Source organism: Stenella coeruleoalba (genome assembly GCF_951394435.1).
Source record: "Stenella coeruleoalba genome assembly, chromosome: 13".
Classification (NCBI taxonomy): domain Eukaryota; kingdom Metazoa; phylum Chordata; class Mammalia; order Artiodactyla; family Delphinidae; genus Stenella; species Stenella coeruleoalba.
Genome location: NC_137159.1, coordinates 26,185,747 through 26,212,461, shown reverse-complemented (window position 1 = coordinate 26,212,461; position 26,715 = coordinate 26,185,747). Strand labels below are relative to the sequence as shown.

The 26,715-nt window shown below is 42.0% G+C and overlaps 1 protein-coding gene across 2 annotated transcripts; it reads left to right on the top strand.

Annotated features, from left to right (window-relative positions):
- Positions 1–4,131: 4,131 nt before the first annotated feature.
- On the top strand, positions 4,132–26,275 carry MTHFD2 (methylenetetrahydrofolate dehydrogenase (NADP+ dependent) 2, methenyltetrahydrofolate cyclohydrolase). Of its 2 annotated transcripts, none has more exons than XM_079940318.1 (8): positions 4,132–4,238; positions 18,764–18,948; positions 20,390–20,512; positions 21,158–21,310; positions 21,729–21,836; positions 22,910–23,002; positions 23,377–23,502; positions 24,827–26,275. In XM_079940318.1, the coding sequence occupies exons 1-8, from the start codon at positions 4,138–4,140 to the stop codon at positions 24,988–24,990; spliced, it is 1,053 nt and encodes a 350-aa protein (XP_079796444.1). In that variant the 5' UTR covers positions 4,132–4,137; the 3' UTR covers positions 24,991–26,275. The 2 variants fall into 2 exon arrangements, with proteins under 2 accessions (XP_079796444.1, XP_079796445.1); XM_079940319.1 differs by lacking the exon at positions 24,827–26,275 and adding an exon at positions 24,533–24,809.
- The last annotated feature ends 440 nt before the right edge of the window (positions 26,276–26,715 follow it).

The window sequence follows — 26,715 nt, the reverse complement described above, 5'->3', positions numbered from 1 at the left end:
ACTGTGAAAATTAAATAGGATAATATTTGCAAAGGGCATAAAACAGTGCCTGACACATTATGAGTGTTCAATAAAGCTTAGCTATTATTAGAATGATTATTAATAGATGTTTGATTATAAATGTGCTTTGTGCTTGCATGAATGAAATGAATCATGAGATATGAATTGTCTTGGTTTAATAAGCTCACATCATATTGAAACAGGAGGGAAAGGGGCAGGGCACAACCTTTAAATGAATGACATAACCATAGGACATGACAAAAACTGGCTAGAATCAACTAGGTCCAAGATGGCAGAAGATTTGACTTCCAGTGGACCTTGAGCCTCATTATACGCTCATTGTAATATATTAGCATACTAAATGACACACCCACAGGTGCCATGACAGTTCTGAAGCCAACCATAAAAGGCCCAAAAGTGGGTGGTGACCCAATTCATGGAAATTCCTGCCCCTTCCCCAAAATAGTTGGAATAATCCACTCATTAGCCTATCAAATTACCCAGCCCATAAAAACTAATCATGCCATATTTTGGGGCCTCTCACCTTCTGAGATGGCCCATACTCTGTGGAGTGTGTTTCTCTCTAAATAAATCCACTTCTTACCTATCACTTTGTCTCTCTCTGAATTCTTTCTGCGATGAGACATCAAGAACCTGAGCTTCATTAGGTCCTGAGACCAGGTGTGTGATCTCAATTAAAAGACCATGGGGGACTTCCTTGGGGGTCCAGTGGTTAAGACTCCATGCTTCCAATGCAGGGAACACGGGTTTGATCCCTGGTTGGGGAACTAAGATCCGACATGCTGCACAATGGGGCCAAAAAAAAAAAAAGACCCAGCATGTAAGTCCCAATCTGAGTTGCACAGTTTCAGTATTTGAAGAGATAGACAGATGCACAAATATCAAGATGTCCTTCTGAGGACTGACATAGGAGTATTCTCATATTCTATGATAGCCCCAAAGAGAGGGCAATTAATTCTGCCTATCGGCATTAGGTTGGAGCAAAAATGCTCTTTTGCCCGTGTGTGGTCCCAATTCTTCCTTATGTGTCAATGAAACATGTGAGGCCACTTAATGTGAAGGCCCATAGGCAAGATGGGCAAGTCAGGCAGTCTGGGGGTGCAGCCTTGGGGATGAGTAGCAGTGGTTCTGGGGCGTAGATGGAGGAGGGCAATCAAACAGCAGGTAGAAGTACAGGATGTGCTCAGTGGAGGCCAGAGCAAGGAAAGAGTATGCAGAAAGGCTATTTAGGGCCTGAGTTAGAAGGGCCTGAGCACCCCACAGAATTTGGGCTAAAAATTAGAGCATAAAGTAATTTTGTTAAACAAGTGGTATTTCAATATAATACTGTGGGAGCATGGAGGGAAGTTCTTTCATTAGGCATAGTAAAAAATGTATAATAATGTTCTCATGCTTTCACTCTCAAGAGTTTTCTTTTTGGGAAAAGAGAATTTCCAAAATTTTGCAGAGTGGTGAGAGGGTTGTGTATCCTAAAATCTGGGCATGTCTGGTTCCTTTCCCTCTTCAAAGCCACTGCTGCAAGGCCCAAGTAACTGTAAGGTCCTCCTCACCAGGGCTTGCTGGGGATAGATTCTGCGAGTTATCACACTCAGGCATATAACCTGAGGGCACGCTCTGAGCTGTACAACCTTTCACACCTACTGTCTGGAGGGTTCTCAGCACCAGTCTTTTTCTTAGTCTCTTCTCCTGATCACTGTATGTCTACCTTTCCCTCAAACCCCAGGAGGGAAGAAATCTGATTTAAAAATTTTTTTTGAAATAATTTCAGACACACAGAAAGGTTGCAGGAAAAGTTCAAGGAATGCTTACGTACTCTTCGCCCAACTCCCCAGTTGTTAATATGCTATATTCACTATATGCTTTATTAGCTTCTCTTTTTGTATATACATCTTTATGGACTGAATTGTGTCACCGCCCCCAAAATTCATATGTAGAAGCCCTAACCCTCAGTACCTTAAAATGTGACTGTGTTTGGAAATAGAGCCTTTAAAAAGGCAATAAAGTTAAAATGAGGTGGTCACGGTGGGTTCTAATTAAATCTGACTGGTGTCCTTATGAGAAGAGGAGATTAAGACGTACAGAGAGAGGTGCCAGAGGGGTGCTCCCACAGATGAAAGACCATGTGAGGACAGTGAGAAGGCAGCCACCTGCAAGTCAGGGGGAAAGGCCTCAAGAGAGGGCAAACCCGCCAACACCTTGATCTTGTACTTCCAGCCTCCAGAACTGCAAGAAAATTAATTTTGGTTTTTTTCTACCAATTTTATTGATATATAATTGACATAGAGCCCTGTATAATTTTAAGGTGTACAGCATAATGATTTGACTTACATACATCAAGAAATGATCATCACAATAAGTTTAGCAAACAGCCATCATCTCATATAGATATAATAATTTTTTTAAGCCATCCAGTCTGTGGTATTTTATTGCAGCCCTAACAAAACCTATATATATATATTTTTTAACCATTTGAAAGTAAGTTGTAGATATGATGTCCCTTTATCTCTAACAGCAAGTACATTCTCTTACATAATCACAATATGATTAGCTATAGGAAATTTAAATTGATACAATGCTATTAACTGATCTACAGACTTTATTATTATTTTGCCAGTTGTCCTATAATGTCCTTTATAGCAAAAAAGAGACAGAAAAAGAAGAAGAATGAAGGAAAAAGAAAGAAAATAATTGGGGGTGTGTGTCTGGGATCACATATTACATTGAATTGTCATGCCCAGGCTCCTTTGATCTAGAAAAGTTCCTCATTCTTTGTCTTTCATGACTTTGACATTTTTGAAGAGTACAGGCTGCTTTTCTTGTAGAACATCTCTTAGTCTTGACTTGTCTGATATTTCCTTGTGATTAGATCTACTAGTACATTGCAAAATTTCAGGAATGTGCCTTTTTCCTGGACTGTTTTAACATTCCAGGTCTATGATCTCTCCTCTCCCTGTGTAAATAAGAAATCTGTAACAATTTTAGGGAATTCAATGGTTTAGGAAAATCACTTTATTCAATATTCAGACTTGCTAAGATTTATGAAGTGGTGTGTCTTCCTCAATGCGTCATATCTGAGGGCATATAATGTGTTTTTGTCCTATTACTGGTGTTAATTTTGATCACTTGTTTAAGGTGATGACTGTCAGATTTCTCCACTGTAAATGTACCATTTTCTCCCTTTGCTATCTTTTTTTTTTTTTTTTTTTAATTTGGTTGCACCCGGCGGGCTCCTCAGTTGCGGCTCGCCGGCTCCACTGTTGTGGTATTTGAATTCTTACTTGTGGCATGCATGTAGGATCTAGTTCCCTGATCAGGGATCAAACCCCAGCCCCCTGCATTGGGAGCAGAGTGTTTTAACCACTGTGCCACTAGGGAAGTCCCCCCCTTTGCTATTAAAAAAATACTCTGTGGGAGAGATACTTTGAGACTATGCAAATAGGGCAGCCAGTCAGATAAAATACAGGTAGCCCAGTTTAATTTGAATTTCAGGTAACAGACGAATACCTTTTTAGTAAAGTATGACCCCTCCTCCCAATCCAAATTTAACTGGGCATTTTGTATTTTTATTGCAAGATCTGGCAACCCTATATGTAAATAACTTGGTCCTCATCCAACTTCACTCAGTTGTTTTGACATCCATTGATGATTCTCAATCAGTTTTTACTATGATTTTGCCAAATAGTCATTTTCTAACTGCATCATTCTTCTACATTTATTAGTTGCTATTCCATCTGCCTATCTTTTTATCCACTCTTAAAGCGCCTGGCACACAGTAGGCACTCAGATATTTGGGCAGTGAATGAACGCGTTGGCCAGGCTTCCGTGACAACGTTTGGCAGGGGCTTGCCTTCCTCAGCCAGTCTCGGCAAGCTATCGAGCCTTCGGAACCATCCAGGGCCCCGCTCTTGGCGCTTTTTGCTCCAATCACCAGCATGGCTTTACTGGGCTTCTCTACGTTTGAAGGAAGACAACCGATCGGTTCCTTCAGCTCCAGCGGCCCAACAGACTGCAAGTGGAGAGCCGCAGGGACCAATGGGTGCCGGCAGGAGGTGGGGCCTGCCACGCGGCAGCGGTATAACTGCAGGGCCCGCGCGCGTTTGCCTCCCGGCGCTGGCCATGGCTGCAATGTGCCTCTTATCCACTTTGGCCATCCGGCTGCTCCGGCCGGCGCAGAGCTGCCGCCTCCACCATCGCCCCTTCCACCTCTCGGCAGTTCGGTAAGAGGGTCGGGGGGCTGGGTTAGCGCGGAAATCCGAGGGGAACCGAGCGCGGGGCCCGCCCGGGGACTCCCTTCATGAGCATCTCCGTCCCGGGAGGTGGTGGCCACCGAGAAGGGTGTGGCGGGGCGACGTGGCATCCCAGAGTGGCCGCAGCCTACCACCAGGGCGTTCGTTCGGCTGTGTGGGCTGAAATCGAGAGCCCGCCTTTCGGAGGAGCCGGCCTCCTGCAGGCTCCGGGCGTCGTCCTGTCTCAAGGCCAGTCCGCCGGCTGAACGGGGCCCACGGTGTGGAGCGGAGGTGCTGGCGGGCCCTGGGACTCAGCGACTTACCTGGGAGCATACGGAGGTCACCGGCCAGGGCCTGCCGGCCGCCCTTGGCCCTGATACCAAGAGCGGGAAAGCAGAGGAGATGTTTTGGCGAGCGTGGGGAAGAGTTGTGAGTGAGCAGCCTTCAGTGAGCCTTCCCGGGACCCTAGCGGCGGTGGGGGTTAGGGCGGAGCCTTGCTCGCCGGGTACCAGCACTTCCCTCCTTCTCCCGGTCGTGGGTGTGGCTCGCGCTGCTCTACAAGCTGCCCCTTTCCCTCCTAAGGGAATAAATGTGTTGTGGTCACCAGGACTTTGACTGCAGCCCACCCGGAGTCGGTCAGTGCCAGACCGAGTAAAAGTACCAGCACTTCCCTCCTTCTCCCGGTCGTGGGTGTGGCTCGCGCTGCTCTACAAGCTGCCCCTTTCCCTCCTAAGGGAATAAATGTGTTGTGGTCACCAGGACTTTGACTGCAGCCCACCCGGAGTCGGTCAGTGCCAGACCGAGTAAATTGAGGTGGTAAACGCCCGGGAAGAGAAAAGGGAAAGCTCTGTTTGCGTTTTCTTAGGGAGGTAATAAATATTTCCTGATTTTTTTGGACCTCAAATTCCTATTCTAAACCTAGGTTGAAGAATCTTTTTCTGGGGGGGTGGCGGTGGAGGGAGAGCTGTGATTTCGTTCCTTTAAGCTATGCACCCTCTTTCCCGTCAATCTTTAGAGCCTTTACACTGCAGAGACCTAAGCCTTGAAACAGCAGCCCCTTTATCCAGGCACTGTGCTAGGCTGTGCGAATTCAGAGATGGTAAAAGCGATTTTCTTTAGTGGAACTTCCATACTTGTCAAGAGGCAGAACACGTACATGTGGCAGAAAATGTAATTTCCAATCAGTGTAAAAATGCTATTAGAGACGTTTCCAAGGTGCTGTTGGAGCACAGAATGGGGATTAATGCGTTCTTGAAAGAAGACTTCAGAGGGGACATTTAAGGATTTTCTTAGTCTGACCCTGACCTGCCTTTCCAGCCCCATCTTTCATTACTGTCTGTTCTCTTCCCTCTTCCTCCCTTCCTGAGTTCTGGCCACATGTGCTTTCATGATTGAAGAGATTTATAAAAATACTCCAATTCCTTACCTAAAGAACTGGAACAGTTTGCTCACACTCTCCAGTAACAAATGCCCTGCTTTTGGGGCTTCCCTGGTGGTGCAGTGATTAAGAAGCTACCTGCCAATGAGGGGGACATGGGCTCAAGCCCTGGCCCGGGGGGATCCCACGTGCCGCGGAGCAACTAAGCCCGTGCGCCACAACTACTGAGCCTGCGCTCTAGAGCCTGCGAGTCACAACTACTGAGCCCACGAGCCACAACTACTGAAGCCCATGCGCCTAGAACCTGTGCTCTGCAAGAAGAGAAGCCACCGCAATGAGAAGCCCAGGCTCTGCAATGAAGAGTAGCCCCTGCTCGTCACAACTAGAGAAAACCCGCGCGCAGCAACAAAAACCCAATGCAGCCAAAAATAAATAAACAAAATAAATAAATTTATAAAACACACACAAAAAATGCCCTCCTTTCACTTCCTTTTCTGAATGAAATGTAGGTTTCCACGTCTCTGAAGGCAATAAGTACATTTGGTATTCAGGGTTCTAATGTATTGCTTTGATTACTGCTAGCTGGTAAAATTAAAACATCCTTTAAAAAATATGGGTCTAAGGGCAAGACGGGAATAAAGATGCAGACCTGCTAGAGAATGGACTTGAGGATACGGGGAGAGGGAAGGGTAAGCTGGGACAAAGTGAGAGAGTGGCATGGACATATATACACTACCAAATGTAAAATAGCTAGCTAGTGGGAAGCAGCCGCATAGCACAGGGAGATCAGCTCGGTGCTTTGTGACCACCTAGAGGGGTGGGATAGGGAGGGTGGGAGGGAGATGCAAGAGGGAAGAGATGGGGACATATGTATACGTATAACTGATTCACTTTGTTATAAAGCAGAAACTGACACTATTGTAAAGCAATTATGCTCTAATAAAGATGTTAAAATAAAATAAAATTGAACAGAAATGAAAAAAAAATATGGGTCTGCATATATTCCTTTTTATGGGGGGGGTAGTGTGAGAGTTTTCATGGTTAGAGAGATAGTACTGTAGTTTAGGCGACAATGAGGTAAAGGAAAAAATGGACTTTGGAGGCAGAAGTTTGTGTTTTAATTTTTTTTCTACTGTCCTCAGTCTCTTGTTCTGTATAACATGCTTATAATAGTCCCAAGGTAACTGAGAGTAATATATGTAAAACTCTAAGCAAAATATCTCCTGTTTCAGAGATGTTAGATCCATCCCCCTTTGTGTCTTTGTTCACTCATTACTGGTTCCATTAATTAGTAGATAACAGAACTCTTTCCACAATAAGTTGATCATGAATTATAAAATGCACCTGATATTAATTTTTCATGGAAAATTACAGTACTGTAAACCATTGAATTAGAAGGAAAGTGAAGATGCTACTGACTTGGATTTCAGTTTTTAATTTTATTTAGATAGTCCTCTTCTTTCTAGTCTGTTGATGCATAATTTTATTGGAAATTTTTCTAAAAACATCTGTGAAAGCACTTCTAAATGTGTTAGCTAATATGGTTAATAAATTTTGGATTCCCCTTGGGACTGATCTCAGTTTCCATTTCCATTTATTTTGGGGTAGCAGTAACTTTATCTGCCCATTGGCAAAAAAAAAAACTGTTGGGAAATTAGGTAATGACTCCCTCTCAGGACTGTGTTTCACATTTGGCAGAGTTGTGGTATGCAGGCGACGGCTAAAACACAGTTATGTTGTAAAAGATACTCGTTGCTTTGTGGCTTTGTTTTGGTTCTTGTTACTCTTTGATTTCTTTCTTTCTTTCTTTCTTTTTAAGCAAATTGGCATAACATCCAGAAGTTGCCTTTGGAACTTGGAACAATGGATTCTCCCAGAACCCTGTGTCCTTAACTTTATTATATCATGCTTAGCCCAAATGTGCTGCTACCATTTTCTCTAAGTTTACTGCTTTCAAAAGGAACTTAAAAAACATTTTTTTAAATGAGCTTTTTAATGAAGTGCAATCTAAGTCCTATTCACTGATTATTTTCATAAAGCTATCCTTATGAGTGTATAAATAGATAAATATATCTATTGTATATTAAGGATGTGTGTGTGTATAAATTTAGCCAACAGAATTAGATATTAATTTTTAGTGAATATATATGCCTGGCACTTTATTTATTTATTTTCTATTTTTGGCCATGCCACGTGACACGTGGGATCTTAGTTCCCCAACCAGGGATTGAACTCCTGCCCTCTGCATTGGAAGCTCGGAGTCTTAACCATTGGACTGCCAGGGAAGTCCCCATATCCTGGCACTTTATTTGTTATTTCATTCAATATAAATGACTGTCCTAAGCACTTTTAAAGTAATCTTTCACGCTATTCTATTCCAGGGTTGGGAATCTATTTCTGGCACAGGGCAGGTATTACTATAATTCAAGAATGTTGGGCTTCCCTGGTGGCGCAGTGGTTGAGAGTCCGCCTGCCGATGCAGGGGACACGGGTTCATGCCCCGGTCCGGGAAGACCCCACGTGCCGCGGAGCGGTTGGGCCCGTGAGCCATGGCCGCTGAGCCTGCGCATCCGAAGCCTGTGCTCCGCAACGGGAGAGGTCACAACAGTGAGAGGCCCGTGTACAAAAAAAAAAAAAAAAAAAGAATGTTGCCGGGGTATTTGTATCAACAAAGCCCTTTTATTTTATTTTATATTTTTTTAAGATTTTATTACAGTTCTCTTTTTTTTTAACATCTTTATTGGAGTATAATTGCTTTACAATGGTGGGTCAGTTTCTGCTTTATAACAAAGTGAATAAGTTATACATATACATATGTCCCCATATCTCTTCCCTCTTGCATCTCCCTCCCTCCCACCCTCCCTATGCCACCCCTCTATGTGGTCAAAAGCACCGAGCTGATCTCCCTGTGCTATGCGGCTGCTTCCCACTAGCTAGCTATTTTACGTTTGGTAGTGTACATGTGTCCATGCCACTCTCTCACTTTGTCCCAGCTTACCCTTCCCTCTCCCCGTATCCTCAAGTCTTTTCTCTAGTAGGTCTGTGTCTTTATTCCCGTCTTGCTCCTAGGTTCTTCATGACCACTTTTATTTTTTTTTAGATTCCACATATATGTGTTAGCATACGGTATCTGTTTTTCTCTTTCTGACTTACTTCACTCTGTATGACAGACTCTATGTCCATCCACCTCACTACAAATAACTCAATTTCATTTCTTTTTACGGCTGAGTAATATTTCATTGTATATATGTGCCACATCTTCTTTATCCATTCATCTGTTGATGGACACTTAGGTTGCTTCCATGTCCTGGCTATTGTAAATAGAGCTGCAATGAACATTTTGGTATGTGCCTCTTTTTGAATTATGGTTTTCTCAGGGTATATGCCCATTAGTGGAATTGCTGGGTCATATGGTAGTTCTATTTTTAGTTTTTTAAGGAACCTCCATACTGTTCTCCATAGTGGCTGTATCAATTTACATTCCCACCAACAGTGCAAGAGGGTCCCCTTTTCTCCACACCCTCTCCAGCATTTATTGTTTGTAGATTTTTTGATGATGGCCATTCTGACTGCTGTGAGATATCTCATTGTAGTTTTGATTTGCATTTCTCTAATGATTAATGATATTGAGCATTCTTTCATGTGTTGGCAATCTATATCTTCTTTGGAGAAATGTCTATTTAGGTCTTCTGCCCATTTTTGGATTGGGTTGTTTGTTTTTTTGTTATTGAGCTGCATGAGCTGCTTGTAAATTTTGGAGATTAATTCTTTGTCAGTTGCTTCATTTGCAAATATTTTCTCCCATTCTGAGGGTTGTCTTTTTGTCTTTCTGTCTTTATGTCTTTTGTCTTGTTCCTTTGCTGTGCAAAAGCTTTTAAATTTCATTAGGTCCCATTTGTTTAGTTTTGTTTTTATTTCCATTTCTCTAGGAGGTGGGTCAAAAAGGATCTTGCTGTGATTTATGTCAGAGAGTGTTCTGCCTAGGTTTTCCTCTAAGAGTTTGATAGTGTCTGGCCTTACATTTAGGTCTTTAATCCATTTTGAGTTTATTTTTGTGTATGGTGTTAGGGAGTGTTCTAATTTCATTCTTTTACATGTAGCTGTCCAGTTTTCCCAGCACCACTTATTGAAGAGGCTGTCTTTCTCCACTGTATATTCTTGCCTCCTTTATCAAAGATAAGGTGACCATATGTATGTGGGTTTATGTCTGTTTATGTCTATTTCTATCCTGTTTCCTTGATCTATACTTCTGTTTTTGTGCCAGTACCATACTGTCTTGATTACTGTAGCTTTGTAGTATAGTCTGAAGTCAGGGAGCCTGATTCCTCCAGCTCCGTTTTTCCTTCTCAAGATTGCTTTGGCTATTCGGGGTCTTTTGTGTTTCCATACAAATTGTGAAATTTTTTGTTCTAGTTCTGTGAAAAATGCCAGTGGTAGTTTGATAGGGATTGCATTGAATCTGTAGATTGCTTTGGGTAGTATAGTCATTTTCACAATGTTGATTCTTCCAATCCAAGAACATGGTATACCTCTCCATCTATTTGTATCATCTTTAATTTCTTTCATCAGTGTCTTATAATTTTCTGCATACAGGTCTTTTGTGTCCTTAGGTAGGTTTATTCCTAGATATTTTATTCTTTTTGTTGCAATGGTAAATGGGAGTGTTTTCTTAATTTCATTTTCAGATTTTTTATCATTAGTGTATTGGAATGCAAGAGATTTCTGTGCATTAATTTTGTATCATGCTACTTTACCAAATTCATTGATTAGCTCTAGTAGTTTTCTGGTAGCATCTTTAGGATTCTCTATGTATAGTATCATGTCATCTGCAAACAGTGACAGCAGTGAAGCCCTTTTAAAGAAGTCATCCTCAACCCTAAATCTGGATTGGATTTGTAAATATTAACATGTTTTCAGTTCTTTAATATATCATGAGTATATATGAAATGCTCTTATATATTTTGTGCTCTGCTAGAATTATCATGTAAAATGGGGTAAATGCATTTGGTTTGCTATAAAATTGTGATATCTTCTTCTTTTTTTTTTTTTTAAGTGAAAGAAGGTTTATTCAGGGAGAAACACACTCACTAGACAGAGGGTGGGCCATCTCAGAAGGCAAGAGGCACCAGGGTATGGGGTTGTCAGTTTTTATAGGGGTGGGTAATCATAGGTTGATGAGTGGAAGGAGTATTCCACCTATTTGGGGGAATGGGTGAGGATTTCCAGGAATTGAGCCACTGCCCATTTTTTTACCTCTTATTGTCGGCCTTGGAACTGTCATATGGGTGTGTCATTTAGTGCACTGATGTGTTACAATGACCATATACTGAGGCTCAAGGTTTGGTGGAAGACAACTTGTCCACCATCTTGGACCTAGCTTGTTCTAACCAATTTATGTCATGTCCTTGGGCTATGTCATTCTTTTTTTTTTTTCCTGTACGCGGGCCTCTCACTGTTGTGGCCTCTCCCGTTGCAGAGCACAGGCTTCAGATACACAGGCTCAGCGGCCATGGCTCACGGGCCCAGCCGCTCCGTGGCATGTGGGATCTTCCCGGACCGGGGCATGAACCTGTGTCCCCTAGCATCGGCAGGCAGACTCTCAACCACTGTGCCACCAGGGAAGCCCCATGTCATTCTTTAAAAGGTTGTGCCCTGCCCCCTTCCTGTCTCATTCCCCCCTCAGAGATTTTACTCCCATAATCTTATGGGAAGCAGAGGGGCTATGGTCTGTCATCTGTAGCTGCTTCAGGGCTGAGTAGGGGCATCAACCCTGCCTGTCAGGGAGTGAAAAATCTCTGGATGCCTGATCTAGGGGCCCCAGGAGCAGGACGGCTTCTTGTTTTAAGTTGACATGAGCTGGAATCATTGCATAGCCATCATCTTGATGTGGAACTGCTTCTGTAGCCTCCCTATGAATCTTCTTGAAGATGAAGCTCTTTTGGAACAGCATCAGAGTACAATAGTAACTGTCTATAAATGACAAAAGACTTAAAAGGTTAAATATCTGATTACAGTGTAATTGATAAAGAAGCTTGGTTACTGTTGTGACATAGAACATTTTAAGATAACAACTAGAACTATAGCATTATACCAGGACATATCCAAATTTTAGAACCTTTACATAATTTTTAGAATGTCTATATTAATAACATTCATCCATACAGTATTTTTTAAATAGTTTTATTGCTCTTGTGATAATGCTGTCTATGTAACTTAACATACTAAATAATACTAGTTAAATATTTCTCTCTGAGATGCCTCAGGGGCCCTCTAAAACACCCCAAAGTTAGTTGAAAGTCAAAAGAACTTTAATTAAAATTTGACATTTGGGAAGTTTGTCAAAAAGTTTTAAAACACTTGATCAAATAAAATCATTGGTCACTATGAGACAATACTTATTTCTTAACCGAAGTGTCAAGAGATCTCAAAAGCGAATACAGATTAAAGGCAAAGAAACTCACACAATCTGTTATCAAAAACGGCATAACTTTTCAGTATTTTTTCATTCCTCACACGTTCTTTTACTGAAAACACATATCTTACCTTCCTTATAAGTTTTTTCCTCATTGAGTTACTCCCATAACTAAATTTGCTAACAAATTTGCAATACATATAATAAGGTCTAGTAAATCTAGGTAGAACAGAAGTATTCTTTCTTTAAGTAAGTTTTTTTTTAATTATGTATTTTTTATTTATTTATTTTTGGCTGTGTTGGGTCTTCGTTGCTGCTCTCGGGCCTTCTCTAGTTGCGGTGAGTGGGGACTACTCTTCGTTGCGGTGCGCAGGCTTCTCACTGCCGTGGCTTCTCTTGTTGTGGAGCACGGGCTCTAGGCGCGCGGGCTTTGTAGTTGTGACACGCGGGCTCCGTAGTTGTGTCTCACGGGCTCTAGAGCGCAGACTCAGTAGTTGTGGCACACAGGCTTTGCTCTGCAGAGTGTGGGATCTTCCCAGAGCAGGGCTCAAACCCGTGTCCCTGCATTGGCAGGCGAATTCTTAACCACTGCACCACCAGGGAAGCCCACAACAGAAGTATTATACTTAACATTGATGACTCTAAAGACATGTCTATATTAATCAAACCAACAAGCTTAAGCTACCTTCAATACCAGATATCAGTTTAGTACTGAATATTTTACAGATAACATGAACCTGAAGTTCATTCTGGCCAGATTACTTTCTATTTCTAAGTATTTGTATAAGCACTTGATTTTCTTTAAGTCAACTAAATAGAGCTCTTTTATGAATTAATTTTTGGCAATACCGTACAGCTACAGCACACACATAGATACATACAAACATACAAACAAACACAGAAGCCTCATAGTTCCCATTCCAAAATTTTAGCCAAGAGTCACGTACAGCATCAGTCTATAAAGGAGGTTGGATTAAAATTGGGTTTCTGGCAGGTGGAACAAATCAAGCTCACTTGTCTAGATGGCTAAACCCTTTTTACTAATATTTATGGAAAAGATACTTAAGATTTTTTTTTTTTTTTGCAGTACGTGGGCCTCTCACTGTTGTGGCCTCTCCCATTGCAGAGCCTAGGCTCAGCGAGCCCGCTCCGTGGCATGTGGGATCTTCCCTGACCAGCGCACGAACCCATGTCCCCTGCATCAGCAGGCAGACTCTCAACCACTGCGCCACCAGGGAAGCCCGATACTTAAGATTTTTGTTTGTCCATGACAAGTTCCAAATTATTTACCCCCTTTTTCAAAATTTGCATTTTAAAAAGATGGCAGAGATAAGGGTTCCTGGGGAAAAAAACAGGTAGGATATTTGCATCTCAAAGGCACAGGTAAGTTCCTCCTTTGTTTCCCCTTTGTTTAATACTTACAAGCCTCTTCAGATAAATAGGGAAGGTTTGGGGAGTGGTAAAAGGATTGTGAGTTTTGGATTTGTTTTTTGGAGCTACATCTCTGGTCCTGTAAAGACTACATTTGTAAAATTAGGACAGGTGTTTTTTTTTTTAAAGAATTGGGCGGCTACCTCAATGATATTGAAGGACTGCTATACATTTACCTATGTTGAGGTATGTTTTACTTTCCTCATTTAGCTTAGGGGAGAAGTCCTTCTGCCAAATTTCTATCAGGTATGGTTAGCTTAGTCAGACCAGTGGCCTCCCATTTTGGTACTCTATTTACAAACACTTTTGGTCATCCTCCCTGGGTTTAAGAAATTTTTAAATTATGGCCCTCAGTCAGGCCTTTGATCTGAGGCGGCTTGCCTACGGCCTCACGTGATCGCATTTTTAAAGGTAGCTGGACAATTTCTAGCCCACGTTTTTTTCTTTTTTTTTTGGTCCATTCCATTCCTACCATGTAAGCACCCTCAGCTTGAATTTTATAAGCACACAGAGTGGAGGCATTCATGGCATTTCAGTGTCTGGATCTGTCCAGTCAAAGGCAAAGAGATACTGGGGTGCAGGGGAATGCAGAAGAAAGCAACATTTAGTTCTAGAACTATGAACTAGTTTAACAGCCCATAGTTTAAAAGCTTAGATGGAGTGGAATGGAGATCTCCTCTCGCTGGGACTGAGGTAGATTCCTCTGACCAAGAGCAATTGTTTTTCTTGGTGGGTGCTATCTCTGAGGATCTCCAGCTTGGATTATTGTCGGGAATTTAGTGAACAAGTCCCTTGCCAACAAGGGGAGGGAGCACTCAGGCATGAGCAGAAACTGATGTGCAAAGGTAAAATTTCCTAGCAAGCAGTTGAGGGGAGGAGTGAATCACTGGTTTGGGGCTTTCCATCAATCCCTGTTATTATACAGCTTGTGGAGGACAAGGGTCCAGGGAAATCAGTCACCACAGAGTAGGCGGCCCAGGTATCTAATAAGAAAATAACTTTCCTACCTTCCATGTCAAAGGTTACCCGAGGCTTCTCCGGAGAAATGACCAGGTGTCCTTTGGGAGCCAGGGAGGGTCCCAGGCCCCATCAGTCTTCGATCCTCCTGGCCATCATTGCTTTGGGAGCTCCGAGTCCCCTTCGGGACTGGGAGCAGTTCTGCTTCCAGTGACCCTCTCATTCACACTTAAAACAGATGCTTTTTGGCAAGATAGTGACTCTGATCCAGCATTCCTGGATCCTGTCCTCACCATGGGTCTTCGCAAGGAATGGTAACCCTGAGGTGGTGCAGTGGTTAGGGCTGCTGCCAATTGCTCTGCTTTTTGCTGTTGTCCCTGAATCCTTTTTGCCTCTCTATTGTTAAATACTCCAAAGGCCAAATCCATGAGCTGATTTATGGGGGTCTGGTGTCTCCAGCTCCTCGGATGCGGCATCAGGGGTAAATGGTCTGGAAGACTGTCCCCCCTCACAATTGGGGGAGATAGGAGTTCACGGTAGACCTCTCGGGGAGGTGGACTCATAAAGAGATCATCTAAAACATTTGGCTCCTGTGAAGAAGGCACTTTGAAAGGGGTGTGAGCCAGGTACACCCGGCAGTTCTTTAGACCTGGATTATGGAATAGAGTCATGAACATTTGGATGTATGGGACTTCCCCCCATTTACCTTTCCTTTTACAAAATAGGTCCAGTTGCAAGATGGTATTGTAATTCAATGACCCAATTTTTTTTTGGCCAGATCACTTTGTCCCCTAGTTTGTACTGGGACCATACAGTATTGCAAAAGAAAATTAATTTTTTTCTTAAACCATCCTGTCTAAATTTTCCCCAGTTAGTTAATATGCATCTGTAGCAGGGAGAGCCAAATCAGACTACATGTTGGATCTGTTTCATTTACTTTATCTTTTTATTTATTTATTTGATGTTTATTTTTACTTTTATTTTTGGCTGCATTGGGTCTTTGTTGCTGCGTATGGGCTTTATCTAGTTGCGGCGAGCAGGGGCTAGAGCAGGGGCTACTCATCGTTGCAGTGCGTGGGCTTCTCATTGCAGTGGCTTCTCTTGTTGCATAGCAAGGGCTCTAGGCGCGCGGGCTCAGTAGTTGTGGCTCAGGGCTCTAGAGCGCAGGCTCAGCAGTTGTGGTGCACTGGCTTAGTTGCTCTGCGGCATGTGGGATCTTCCCGGATCAGGGCTCAAACCCATGTCCCCTGCATTGGCAGGCAGATTCTTAACCACTGTGCCACCAGGGAAGTCCTGTTTCTTTTACTTTAACCTTTGCTTTCTGCTGCTTTTTTCACTAAAAGGATACTGTCTATACATAATGGCCTGCCTTGGGGAACCCTGCCCCTCTGCCTGAATGTTAAACCAAAGTGCCTTTGTTCAGGGAAACATCCAGACCCTGTTCCACTTGTGGATGGCTACAAGAAAGAAGAAATTAACACGTCCCCTCCCCGAGACTGGCCATTCCAGGTGATATTTGCAGAACTTATGGCCTTTTTACTTTATTTCCTCATCTCCTTCCCTTCTCTGTGCTATAAAAGAAACTGGCATCCAAACCACGGTAAGATGGTTATTTTGAGACTTTAGTCTGCCATCTTCTTGGTTTGCCGGCTTTCCGAATAAAGTCGTATTCCTTGTCTCAATACCTCATCTCCCATCTGTTGGCCTGTTGTGCAGCGGGCAGGGCGAGCTTGGACTCGGTAACACATCCTAGCAGCGAGTCCTTCGGGGTGCTTGTAGTTGCCCCCATTTTTTTATTGGGATGTCCTGATAAGATGGGAGTCTGATGGATACCGGCCAGGTGGTAGTTATTTGTCCTGACATTCTCCTAGTGTCAACAGTGGGGTCCCTGTGAGCACCCGAAATCTGCCTGGTTGGTGAGCCTGAGTAGGCCCTTTGGATTAGTCAAGGAAAGGAACAAAAGCCAGTGGGAGAAAAAGCAACCAGAGTCCCAGGGCCTAAATCCTTCAGAGAGGGAGGGAGGAGACCTAGGCCCTGAGCCAACTAAATGGATTAACTTTATCAATTAAACAAAAGAAAAACAAATAGAAGGGTAGGGCTGAAGGGCCACAAGGCAGTGATAACAATAAAAGGTAACAGCTCCCCTCAGGATATGGTCCTTTTGATGTTGAGGAGGGCTTACCTCTCCACAGAAGTAAAGGAGGCAACACCCAACGTGCTGGCAAAGCCAGCTGGGAGGCTCAAGGATCCGTAGACAGTCCAAGAAGTCAGGAGAGAAGGAGGATAATAAGAGAAATCCAGGACAGGAGGGAAGGTGTACAGCCATGATGCTTCCTAAGAGAGATTTGTAAGCCTGCTGAGAAAGGTGCTCACCCACTACCTCCGCTGAGGGGTTGATAAAGTCTGCCTGGGACCCCCACAAGAGAAGTGCTTATGCACACTTCTGCTCAGGGGTGTCTGTGTGATATCTTCTCAATACTTCAAAAGATGCAAATACAAATTAATGTTTAATATAAGGTTTAGATATAAAATTACTGCATTATATCTAAGACATTGAGATTTGGTTTAAAGTAGATATTTAATCACAGTGCAACTGAAAAGCAGGCATTGAAGGCTTAGACCATTAAAGCTTTAAAGTTTTTAATTAACAGTGGCCTTGAGAATTAATTATATCTGACCATACAAGATATCCAGTACCTTGATGTTATCCCTGAGAATTAAATATGTGCTATAAGGGGAAATAGGTTGTTTCAGTGTTTCAAACAATTGTATTCTTCATTGGTGTTGAGGTTGGAGCATTCCTTATGACACTGGGGACAAAGATCTAACGGGAAAGTCTTGTTTTCAGTGAGGTGTTTTTTCTTTTTCTTTTTTTTTAGATTTAATTAATTAATTTTTGGCTGCTTTGGGTCTTCGTTGCTGCACATGGGCTTTCTCTCTAGTTGCTGTGCGTGGGCTTCTTATTGCAGTGGCTTCTCTTGCTGCGGAGCACGGGCTCTAGGCGCGCGGGCTTCAGTACTTGTGGCTTGCGGGCTCTAGAGCGCAGGCTCAGTAGTTGTGGCGCATGGGCTTAGTTGCTCCGTGGCATGTAGGATCTTCCTGGATCAGGTCTAGAACCCGTGTCCCCTGCACTGGCAGGCAGATTCTTAACCACTGCACCACCAGGGAAGTCCCCAGCGTGTTTTTTCTTAAGGAATAGATGCTTGTCCTACTTTAAATAATGGGAACTTTAAGCATATATGTGGAAATAAGAAAACGAGGAATCTTACATGTTGGAACCCAGGAAGAGCTGTTCTTATTGTTCTTACTAATTCTTATTGGGGAGAGATAGGCTTTCAGAGATTTGAATATGTTTTTGGGAACTGAAGGTTCTTCTAGGTCTGAGTTTTCTCATTGTCTCACCCCCAACAAGCAGTTTCTCATCCCTGTGGTTCTAGCGTGTGAATGTAGTTCAGAGAGGAGCGTTTACTGGTCCAGTTCACTACCACCGCTCCCGGTGAATAAACTTTTGCACCAGCCAGACCACTGGCCAGCCTAGAAATTGTTATTCTTGGCGTCAGATACTTACTCCTGGTGTGTCAGCTGTGGATGGGGCACTGGGGTCTCGGGGTAGAGCACACTGCCACCTATGAGATGGAATCGCCTTAGTCCCCCTTCCAATCCCTGTTCTTCCTCAGGAAAGTCTTTTCCAGGAGTGGTTGTAGGGAGTGGTAGGTATTTGAGGTTTGTCTAGCATATTGCTTATTGGTTTAACTGCATAGCATAATTTATATATTTAAACGCACGTATAAATTAAAAGCCAATTCACTAACTGGGAATGTAGGATGTACATGACATCCCTAGTACTTATTCATCTTATAACTAGAAGTTTGTACAGTCATCCCTCAGTATCTGAAGGGGTTTAGTTCCAGGAACCCCCAGGATACCAAAATTCCCAGATGGTCAAGTCCCTTATATAAAATGGCATAGTATTTGTATATAACCTCTCCTCCCAATATACTTTAAATCATCTCTAGGTTATTTATACCTAATACCATGTAAATGCTGTGTTAATAGTGTAAATACAATGTAAATAGTTGCCAGGTGCAGGGCAAATTCAAGTTTTGCTTTTTGGAACTTTTTGGAATTTTTTTTGCCAATATTTTCGACCCATGGTTGATGAATTCTCAAATGCAGAACCTGTAGATAGGAGGGCCCACCATGCCTTTTGACCACCTTCCAATTCCCCCTCCCCCACCTCCTGAAGTTTTGGGTATTTAATAACACTTTTGTAGCCTGACCTTTACTCTTTACAAGGATTCAAGCTATTTGTTTTTGTGATTCTATCGCCTTCTGCAGAAATGAAGCTGTTGTCATTTCGGGAAGGAAACTTGCTGAGCAGATCAAGCAGGAAGTGCGGCAGGAGGTGGAAGAGTGGGTGGCGTCAGGCCACAGACGGCCGCACCTGAGCGTCGTCCTGGTTGGTGAGAATCCTGCAAGTCACTCCTATGTCCTCAACAAAACCAGAGCAGCTGCCGATGTGGGTATGTGTCACTCTCAGACCCCGACTGCTGTTACATTGAGACTTATCTGAGGCAAACTCTACTGCACTTTATGATTCCTTTTTCCGATTAGAAAACCCAGGCAGAGGAGGCTAATGTGATTGAACTGTATCCAAATATTTGTCATAAAGAAATCAGGCTGTCTATTGGGGAGGCTTATAGACTAGGATAGCAGGAGTATGGTTGGTATTCTTGGTGTCTTCTGGAATGTAATCTAAATTCTGTTCTAGTCTAACATTTGATAGGTGACCTTGAACACAGTTTACATCTGCTTTCCTTGAGCAATAATGAGTCTGAATGAGGTGTTTGAGCATTTGGTTGAGGAGACCTCAATGATGTGGCGTAGAACACAGTCATGGATTTGAAGGAAATGACTCTGACTTCTTTGAAACAGCCTTTGATTTCTCCACCAGTTGGTTCCAAAGCCAATTAAATCAGCAGTTTAGAAGTGGTTGGAGCTTTGAGTGCAGAAGGCACAGGTCTGAGTGATGGGAGGTTTGTGTTCTAGGTCTCGCTATACTGCAGACTCTGTGTGGCCGCAGACCAGAGGTGGGTAGGCTCAGCTGTGCCGTTGCCGGCTTATCTGTGGGTCAGTGGTCTGAGAACTGTGTGCCTGCCCTTCTGAAGGGCTGTAAAACCACTGGCGTGTCTGGCCAGTGTTACTGGACTGTGAGCCCTTGGTATACTCTGTTCTTTATCACTGAGGAATGAAGCCTCCTGCCCTTTTCATTGAAAGACCTTTAGAACCTCTAGAAAATAGTAAGCCATGGCTTTCTAAGACATTGGGATGGGAGGTAGTGTGATACAGTGGAAAGAACATGGACTTTGGAACTGGAAAGATTGTCACCAGCCAGCTTGTGTTTCAATTTCACTGAGCCTTGTCTATAAAATGAGGTTGATGAGGATTATGTAGTATGATATATAGACAGTATCAAGCTAGGGGGAAGGGTAAGCTGGGACAAAGCGAGAGAGTGGCATGGACATATATACACTACCAAACGTAAAACCGATAGCTAGTGGGAAGCAGCCGCATAACACAGGGAGATCAGCTAGGTGGTTTGTGACCACCTAGAGGGGTGGGATAGGGAGGGTGGGAGGGAGGGAGACGCAAGAGGGAAGAGATATGGGGATATATGTATATGTATAGCTGATTCACTTTGTTATAAAGCAGAAACTAACACACCATTGTAAAGCAATTATACTCCAATAAAGATGTTAAAAAAGAAAAGAAAAGAAATTATCAAGCTAGTATTCTTTAGTGTTTGTATTTGGGAAGTTACTTAAGTTTACTTGTGAACCGATTCAAGCTTTCCAGCTACCAGGGTGGGTGTGATGACAAAAAGCCTCGCTGGTAGCATGGCAGACAACGTAGCATTGTCTCAATAAATGCGTCTTTTTTTCTTACCTTGAAATTTTCTTATAGGAATCAACAGTGAGACAATTGTGAAACCAGCTTCAATTTCAGAGGAAGAACTGTTGAATTTAATCAATAAACTAAATAATGATGATAACGTAGATGGCCTCCTTGTTCAGCTGCCTCTTCCAGGTGAGATTTGGACACCACCATTTAAAATGATTTCTGGGGATTTCCCTGGTGGTCCAGGGAGTAAGGCTCTGTGCTCCCAATGCAGGGGACCTGGGTTCGATCCCTGGTCAGGGAACTAGATCCCGCATGCCGCAACAAAGATCCCGCATGCCGCAACAAAGATCCTGCATGCTGCAACTAAAGATCGCGCATGCTGCAAGGAAGATCCCGCATGCTGCAACTAAGACGCGGTGCAGCCAAATAAATAAATATTTTAAATGATATCTGAGGAATGGAGAGTCTTGTTTACTTTATACAACTGGTCCCTTGTGTGGATTTGATATAAAGTGGAGGTAAACTCAAGAGAGAGAGTATGTTATTAGATATGGGACAGACCTACTCAGAATACCAATTACTCCTTGATTTGGTATTGAGGTCTTAAAGCAAAGGACCGTGGAAGGAAGCAGTTGTACAACAGGACACTGGCTTTGATCTTGGCATTTGGCTTTGCTCGATGTGTGTTCCTTATATGCAGATGAAGAAATAAGTCATGGAGGCGAGCTGTAAAAGCGGAATAGGTTTTTGTGGCAAACCAGGTAAGCTGGAGTCAAGCAGTGCTAACTACGTAACAGTGACTTAAGACCACCGCTCTGATTTCTTTTTCAGAGCACATTGATGAGAGAAAGATCTGCAATGCTGTTTCTCCAGACAAAGATGTTGATGGCTTTCATGTAATTAACGTAGGGCGAATGTGTTTGGACCAGAATTCCATGTTACCAGCTACTCCATGGGGTGTGTGGGAAATAATTAAGCGAACTGGTAGGTATATCCGTCTCAGTATTATCAAGGCAGTACTTACAAATGGTAAAAATTCATGCAAAGAGTGGAAACTCCCACCCCACAGCCTCTAGTCCTGCTCCCCAGAGCCTAACTCCTTTAGCAGTTGCCTACAACTGTTTTTGCTGTTTAATCCAGAAACTTCTGAGGGAAACTTAAGCTTTAATAGTGGTGACTGTGCACACTCATAACATTTTGCAGCTTATAAAATGTTTCCTTTTAGCTTTTGCTCTGTGTAGCGAGTGACAGTCCAGTTGACTGATGAGGCAATAAGCTTAGTGAATTCCTTCATTATCACAATTAGAGTCACATCCTAGGCCATCAGCCTTCCTTTTCCTTAGGTGCTCTTTCTAAGATAATTAGGCACTATCTTAAATGCAAATATATTTATTTTTCATAGGTATTCCAACCCTGGGGAAGAACGTGCTTGTGGCTGGAAGGTCAAAAAACGTTGGAATGCCCATTGCAGTGCTGCTGCACACGGATGGGGCGCACGAACGTCCCGGAGGTAAGGGTTTTACTCCCAGGGATGAGTCCTCTTCTCCCTTACGAGAGACAAGAAACGCTTGAGAGACTGCCCTGTGGATGTTTGGAAGTGTTAACTTTGTTAAACTTTGTTTTTGTTGTAATTTTGTTAATAGGTGCTTGGGGAGTAATCTTTGTAGGAGAAGCTGTATTCAGTGTCACTTGAAAGTTCATTTATATTCACTAGTATGGAACTAGTTCAGAGATAGATATGCCTCAGAAATTTGAGTTTTGAGTATAAGCATGGTTGTAGACAGTTAGAATTTCCAGTTATGGCTTTGATAGTTGGAGCTAAGATGTAGAACTTATTCAAAGTTAGTGTCCTGTTCTGTGCCATTTGGTAGAAAAAAATCTTAGACCAATGTAAAGGATTGAATTGATATTACTGTAATGTGTCATCATTGTGTCAAGTTCTATTTGAGAAAAAGCTTCAAATCAGAGTTAATGTGATTATCATAATATGACTATACATGATTATATCAGAAATAATGTCAAAACTAAATATTTCCAGGTATCTTTCAGCACACGTTTAAGAAAAATCCTTGAGTAATCCTAGTGATATTTTGTTTAGAAAGACTGTTAAATAGGATAAGGAATAAATCTAAAGATGTATGACTCCAAAGGGTGGAGCTAGAACTAACAGGTAAAAGTTACAAGAAATTGAGTATTTGGTTTTTTGTTTGTTTGTTTGGGTTTTTTTTGCGGTACGCGGGCCTCTCACTGCTGTGGCCTCTCCCGTTGCGGAGCACAGGCTCTGGACGCGGAGGCTCAGCGGCCATGGCTCACGGGCCCAGCCGCTCCGCGGCATGTGGGATCTTCCCAGACCGGGGCACGAACCCCGTGTCCCCTGCATCGGCAGGCGGACTCTCAGCCACTGCGCCACCAGGGAAGCCCTGAGTATTTGTTTCTTTTAAAAAAGGACAAGTGGCTGCCCAGAAAGTATGGCCCAGGAACTGTCAATTATTTTTTCAGAGATGTTGAATTTCTGGCATGTTTTGCCTAGTTGAGATCTCATCCAATCCCAGCTTTGATTCGGAAATATTTTTTAACTCATAGGTGATGCCACTGTCACAATATCTCATCGATATACTCCCAAGGAGCAGCTGAAGAAACATACGGCTCTTGCAGATATTGTGGTCTCTGCTGCAGGTAAGAGCACCAGGGAAGGGGCGGGAGCACGTCTCCTCAGAGGGTGAAGATGGGACTCTCATCTTCGAATTTGCCTGCTGCACTGCCGTTCCATTCATTATTCCCCTAGGATTGATAATGTGAGCTGCTTACAAACATGAGGAGAGAGTCGTGGTTGGAATACTGATTTTTGGCATTCCATTATAGATTTGATGGATGAATGTTTTTTCTACAGCCTGTTTACTATATGAAGTTTAAATGTTTCCTTTGTTAATAGTTGTTATAGGTTTTTGTAAAACAAGCTAATTCGTTCTTCCAGGTCTCTTGAAATTGAAAGTAGATAAGAATCTTATCTAAGAATCTTCTAAACCGATCATTCCTATCTCCATCTCTAGGCATTCCAAATCTGATCACAGCAGATATGATTAAGGAAGGAGCAGCTGTCATTGATGTGGGAATAAACAGAATTCAAGATCCCATAACTGCTAAACCCAAGTTGGTTGGAGATGTGGATTTTGAAGGTAAATGGTATAATTTTTTTTAAATATAAAAGTCAATAAATACTATCGTTATTGGACATTTAGGGCAGACTATTTTAACTTTTAAAGGTATGTTACCTTGGTAATACCATTTAAAATGCTTTCCATGAGATGTGGATTTTGAAGGTAAATGGTATAATTTTTTAAAAATATAAAAGTCAATAAATACTATCGTTATTGGACACTTAGGGCAGACTATTTTAACTTTTAAAGGTATGTTACCTTGGTAATACCATTTAAAATGTTTTCCATGAGAATTAATTAAGAAAAATCTTTTTAACAATTACAGTCATTCTAGAATTATTTTAGGTGTTTGTATCATCAAATTATGGAGAACAGATAAAGAGTTTTCAGAGAATTGTTTTGGTTTTTTCCGCTTAGGTCTATTTTATAATTAAAACAACTTCAAAACTTTTAACAAGTCTGAAAATTTAATGAAGTGATATTCCTAAACTATTGAGTCTCCTAAAAAGTGTTACAGATTTCTCATTTTCATACTGGGAGGAGAGATCACAGACCTGACATGTTAAAAGTATGGGACAGAGCCAAATTGCTAAAATTTTGGAATTTGCTAGTAGATTTCTCCTTTCAGTTCTGATTTTATCTGAATTTTATGCCAATAATCCTATTTCTAGCTTTCTGTTTCTTCTAAAGCAGTCAGACCCAAGCCTAGGTATCTAAGTATTTTTCCCTTTAGATTGGAGTAAAAAAAATCTTACTTTTTACTTTCCAGAAAATTACTTTGCTTGATGCTTTGGGCAAACAGTATAGTTAAATAAATAGGATAAAATTAAGAAAATATTGTAGGCAGGTATTAATTGAAGTAATGCTTATTATTATTATAGTTACACTTCCCATACAGTTAACCTACTGAGATGTTTCTTTTTAAGTTGATTTAATATGGAGGAAAAGTATGGCTGGTAAATTATAGGTTATTTAGATATATTCACTGAACAACTCTGCTTATTATATGTGTGTTATTGATTTATTTATTTTTGGCCGCTCCACACAGAATGCGGGATCTTAGTTCCCCCACCAGGGATCGAACCCGCGTCCCCTGCAGTGGAAGAGCAGAGTCCTAACCACTGAGCTGCCCGGGAAGTCCCTATATGTGTGTTATTTTATATTAGTATGTTCAAAAGGCTTTACTCTTGAGTAATGTAGCTGTGATTTTTTAAATGAGTTTGAGGCTTATGAAGATGCTTATGTATTTTATTGCTTTTTCTTTGAATGCTTCTTCCATGATAAAGTACATACAGTTCCTTTGCCATAATTAAAGCAGTCTGCCTGTCTTATTTCTATGTAGGAGTCAGGAAGAAAGCCGGTTACATCACTCCAGTCCCTGGGGGTGTTGGTCCCATGACAGTGGCAATGCTAATGAAGAATACCATTATTGCTGCAAAAAAAGTGCTGAGGCTTGAAGAGCGGGAAGTACTGAAGTCTAAGGAGCTTGGAGTAGCAAGTAATTAACTAGTGCGTCTTCTGTGTCATGAACAGCACTCCAAGCTAGTTCACGAGGAAAACCAGGCCAATAGAAATGCAATATTTATTCTACTTAAATGGTTTAAAACAATGCTTTCTATTTATTTGTAAGCTTAAATGGGTGGGTGTTTGCATACATAGCCCTGCAGTTACCCACCAGGGAACATGCCACTATCGTGCTGGGTCATGGGATCCAGCCAAGAGAAGCCATTAACCTACTGATTAACAGGGGGACACTGTCACACTGAGAATGGCTGCCTAACTTTGTCAACCACTTCGGTTAAAATTTGTCTTTATTAGGAGGACAGCTATGCTTACCACCATACCACCAACGCTGCACAAATTTGTCTTTTCTACGATTGTATTTCCCAAGTGCTATTCCAATAATGAGTTGATGCTCACTTTAGGTTCCAAACCTTTTGAGTTCAACTGGTCAAACCAAAGGAAAAATGTTGCAAGAGAAAATTAGGGAAAAGGTAAAAAAGAAAGAAATGATGGTAGTTGAGTAGAAAAAAAATTACCCTAATTTAATATATGTATTGATTGATAACCAGAAGAAAAACTACATGTTAATAGTCTCCTAAGCTGTCATTTTGTAGCTTAGTCATTGGGAAAATGTTTGGGGTTGTTTCATTTGCTATTAGCTCTCGTTTTATGTTCGTTACCATCCCTGAGGTTTCCCCATTTTTAGTTTTCTAGGATTGAAAGGCTTATTTTATAAATTATTCATGTGTGTTGTCATATTTGACTTTCCTACATCCTTAAACTTCACTGTCAAATTTTTATACTGTTGGGGGTGTCTGTATGGTTTCTTTAGTGTATCTTGAAACCTGTATTTGGAAAACATAACTTGGGCTTAATGATCATTAGGGCAGCTTGTATAAGTGTGCAACTTACTTTTCCACCAAAGAACTGTCAACAGCTGCCAGCTTTTCTCTGATGCACCTGTTGGCTTTTCTTGATTGATTTTTGAGAACTTGAGTTAATACTGAATTTAATCAGACTTTCTGATTAAAGGACTTTTTCCCTTCATTTTGTTTTTTTAAATAAAACACTTCTGACTGGTATAGAATGAGTTTCTGAAATACTGTATCTTTCTGCTACTATCTTGTTGTGACCTAATTTTTCTCATTGGATGTAATCAACCTAAATATTCCTATATTTGGTAATACCCAATCCAATGCCTTAAACAAATTGGTTTAAAGAGCTGTGGAGAAATCAGCCTAGTCCTTTTAATCTTACATCCCCAAAGGTTGTGCCAAGCCAGGAGTTTAATGTGTAAGATTCATTTAAGTGGTTAGTCTTGTTCTGATTATTTTCTAAACCATATGTTCAATTTACACAGGACTTCTTGATGTGCTTTGCCAAGCCCCCCCGCCATATATATAAATTTTTTTCATGTGTCTGTGTGTGTGTGTTTAAAGCATTAGTTTGATTGCACAGATTGAAAGGTATTTGCTGTGGCACATTTGCAGCGAGGATAGGTCCAGTGTATTCTGCTCAAGGGCTAGGTATTTGGCTTTCATGCAGGCAGAAACAACTCCTGTTCCAGGCAGCTTGAGGCAGAGAGGAAGGAGAGCAATGCAGAGCTGACCTTCTCCCCCTCCTTGTTCATGTGCCGCCTTTATGCTTTTTCTTATACATTTATTTATTTTATTTATTTGTTTTGGGCTGTAGTGGGTCTTCGTTGCTGCGCACGCTTTCTCTAGTTGT

Excerpts from the sequence above, each read along its gene's own strand:
- MTHFD2 (XM_079940318.1), top strand. The coding sequence starts at position 4,138 with ATGGCTGCAATGTGCCTCTTATCCACTTTGGCCATCCGGCTGCTCCGG. Across the intron at positions 4,239-18,763 it reads TTCCACCTCTCGGCAGTTCG|AAATGAAGCTGTTGTCATTT; the intron begins GTAAGAGGGTCG and ends CGCCTTCTGCAG. Across the intron at positions 23,503-24,826 it reads TGGAGATGTGGATTTTGAAG|GAGTCAGGAAGAAAGCCGGT; the intron begins GTAAATGGTATA and ends ATTTCTATGTAG.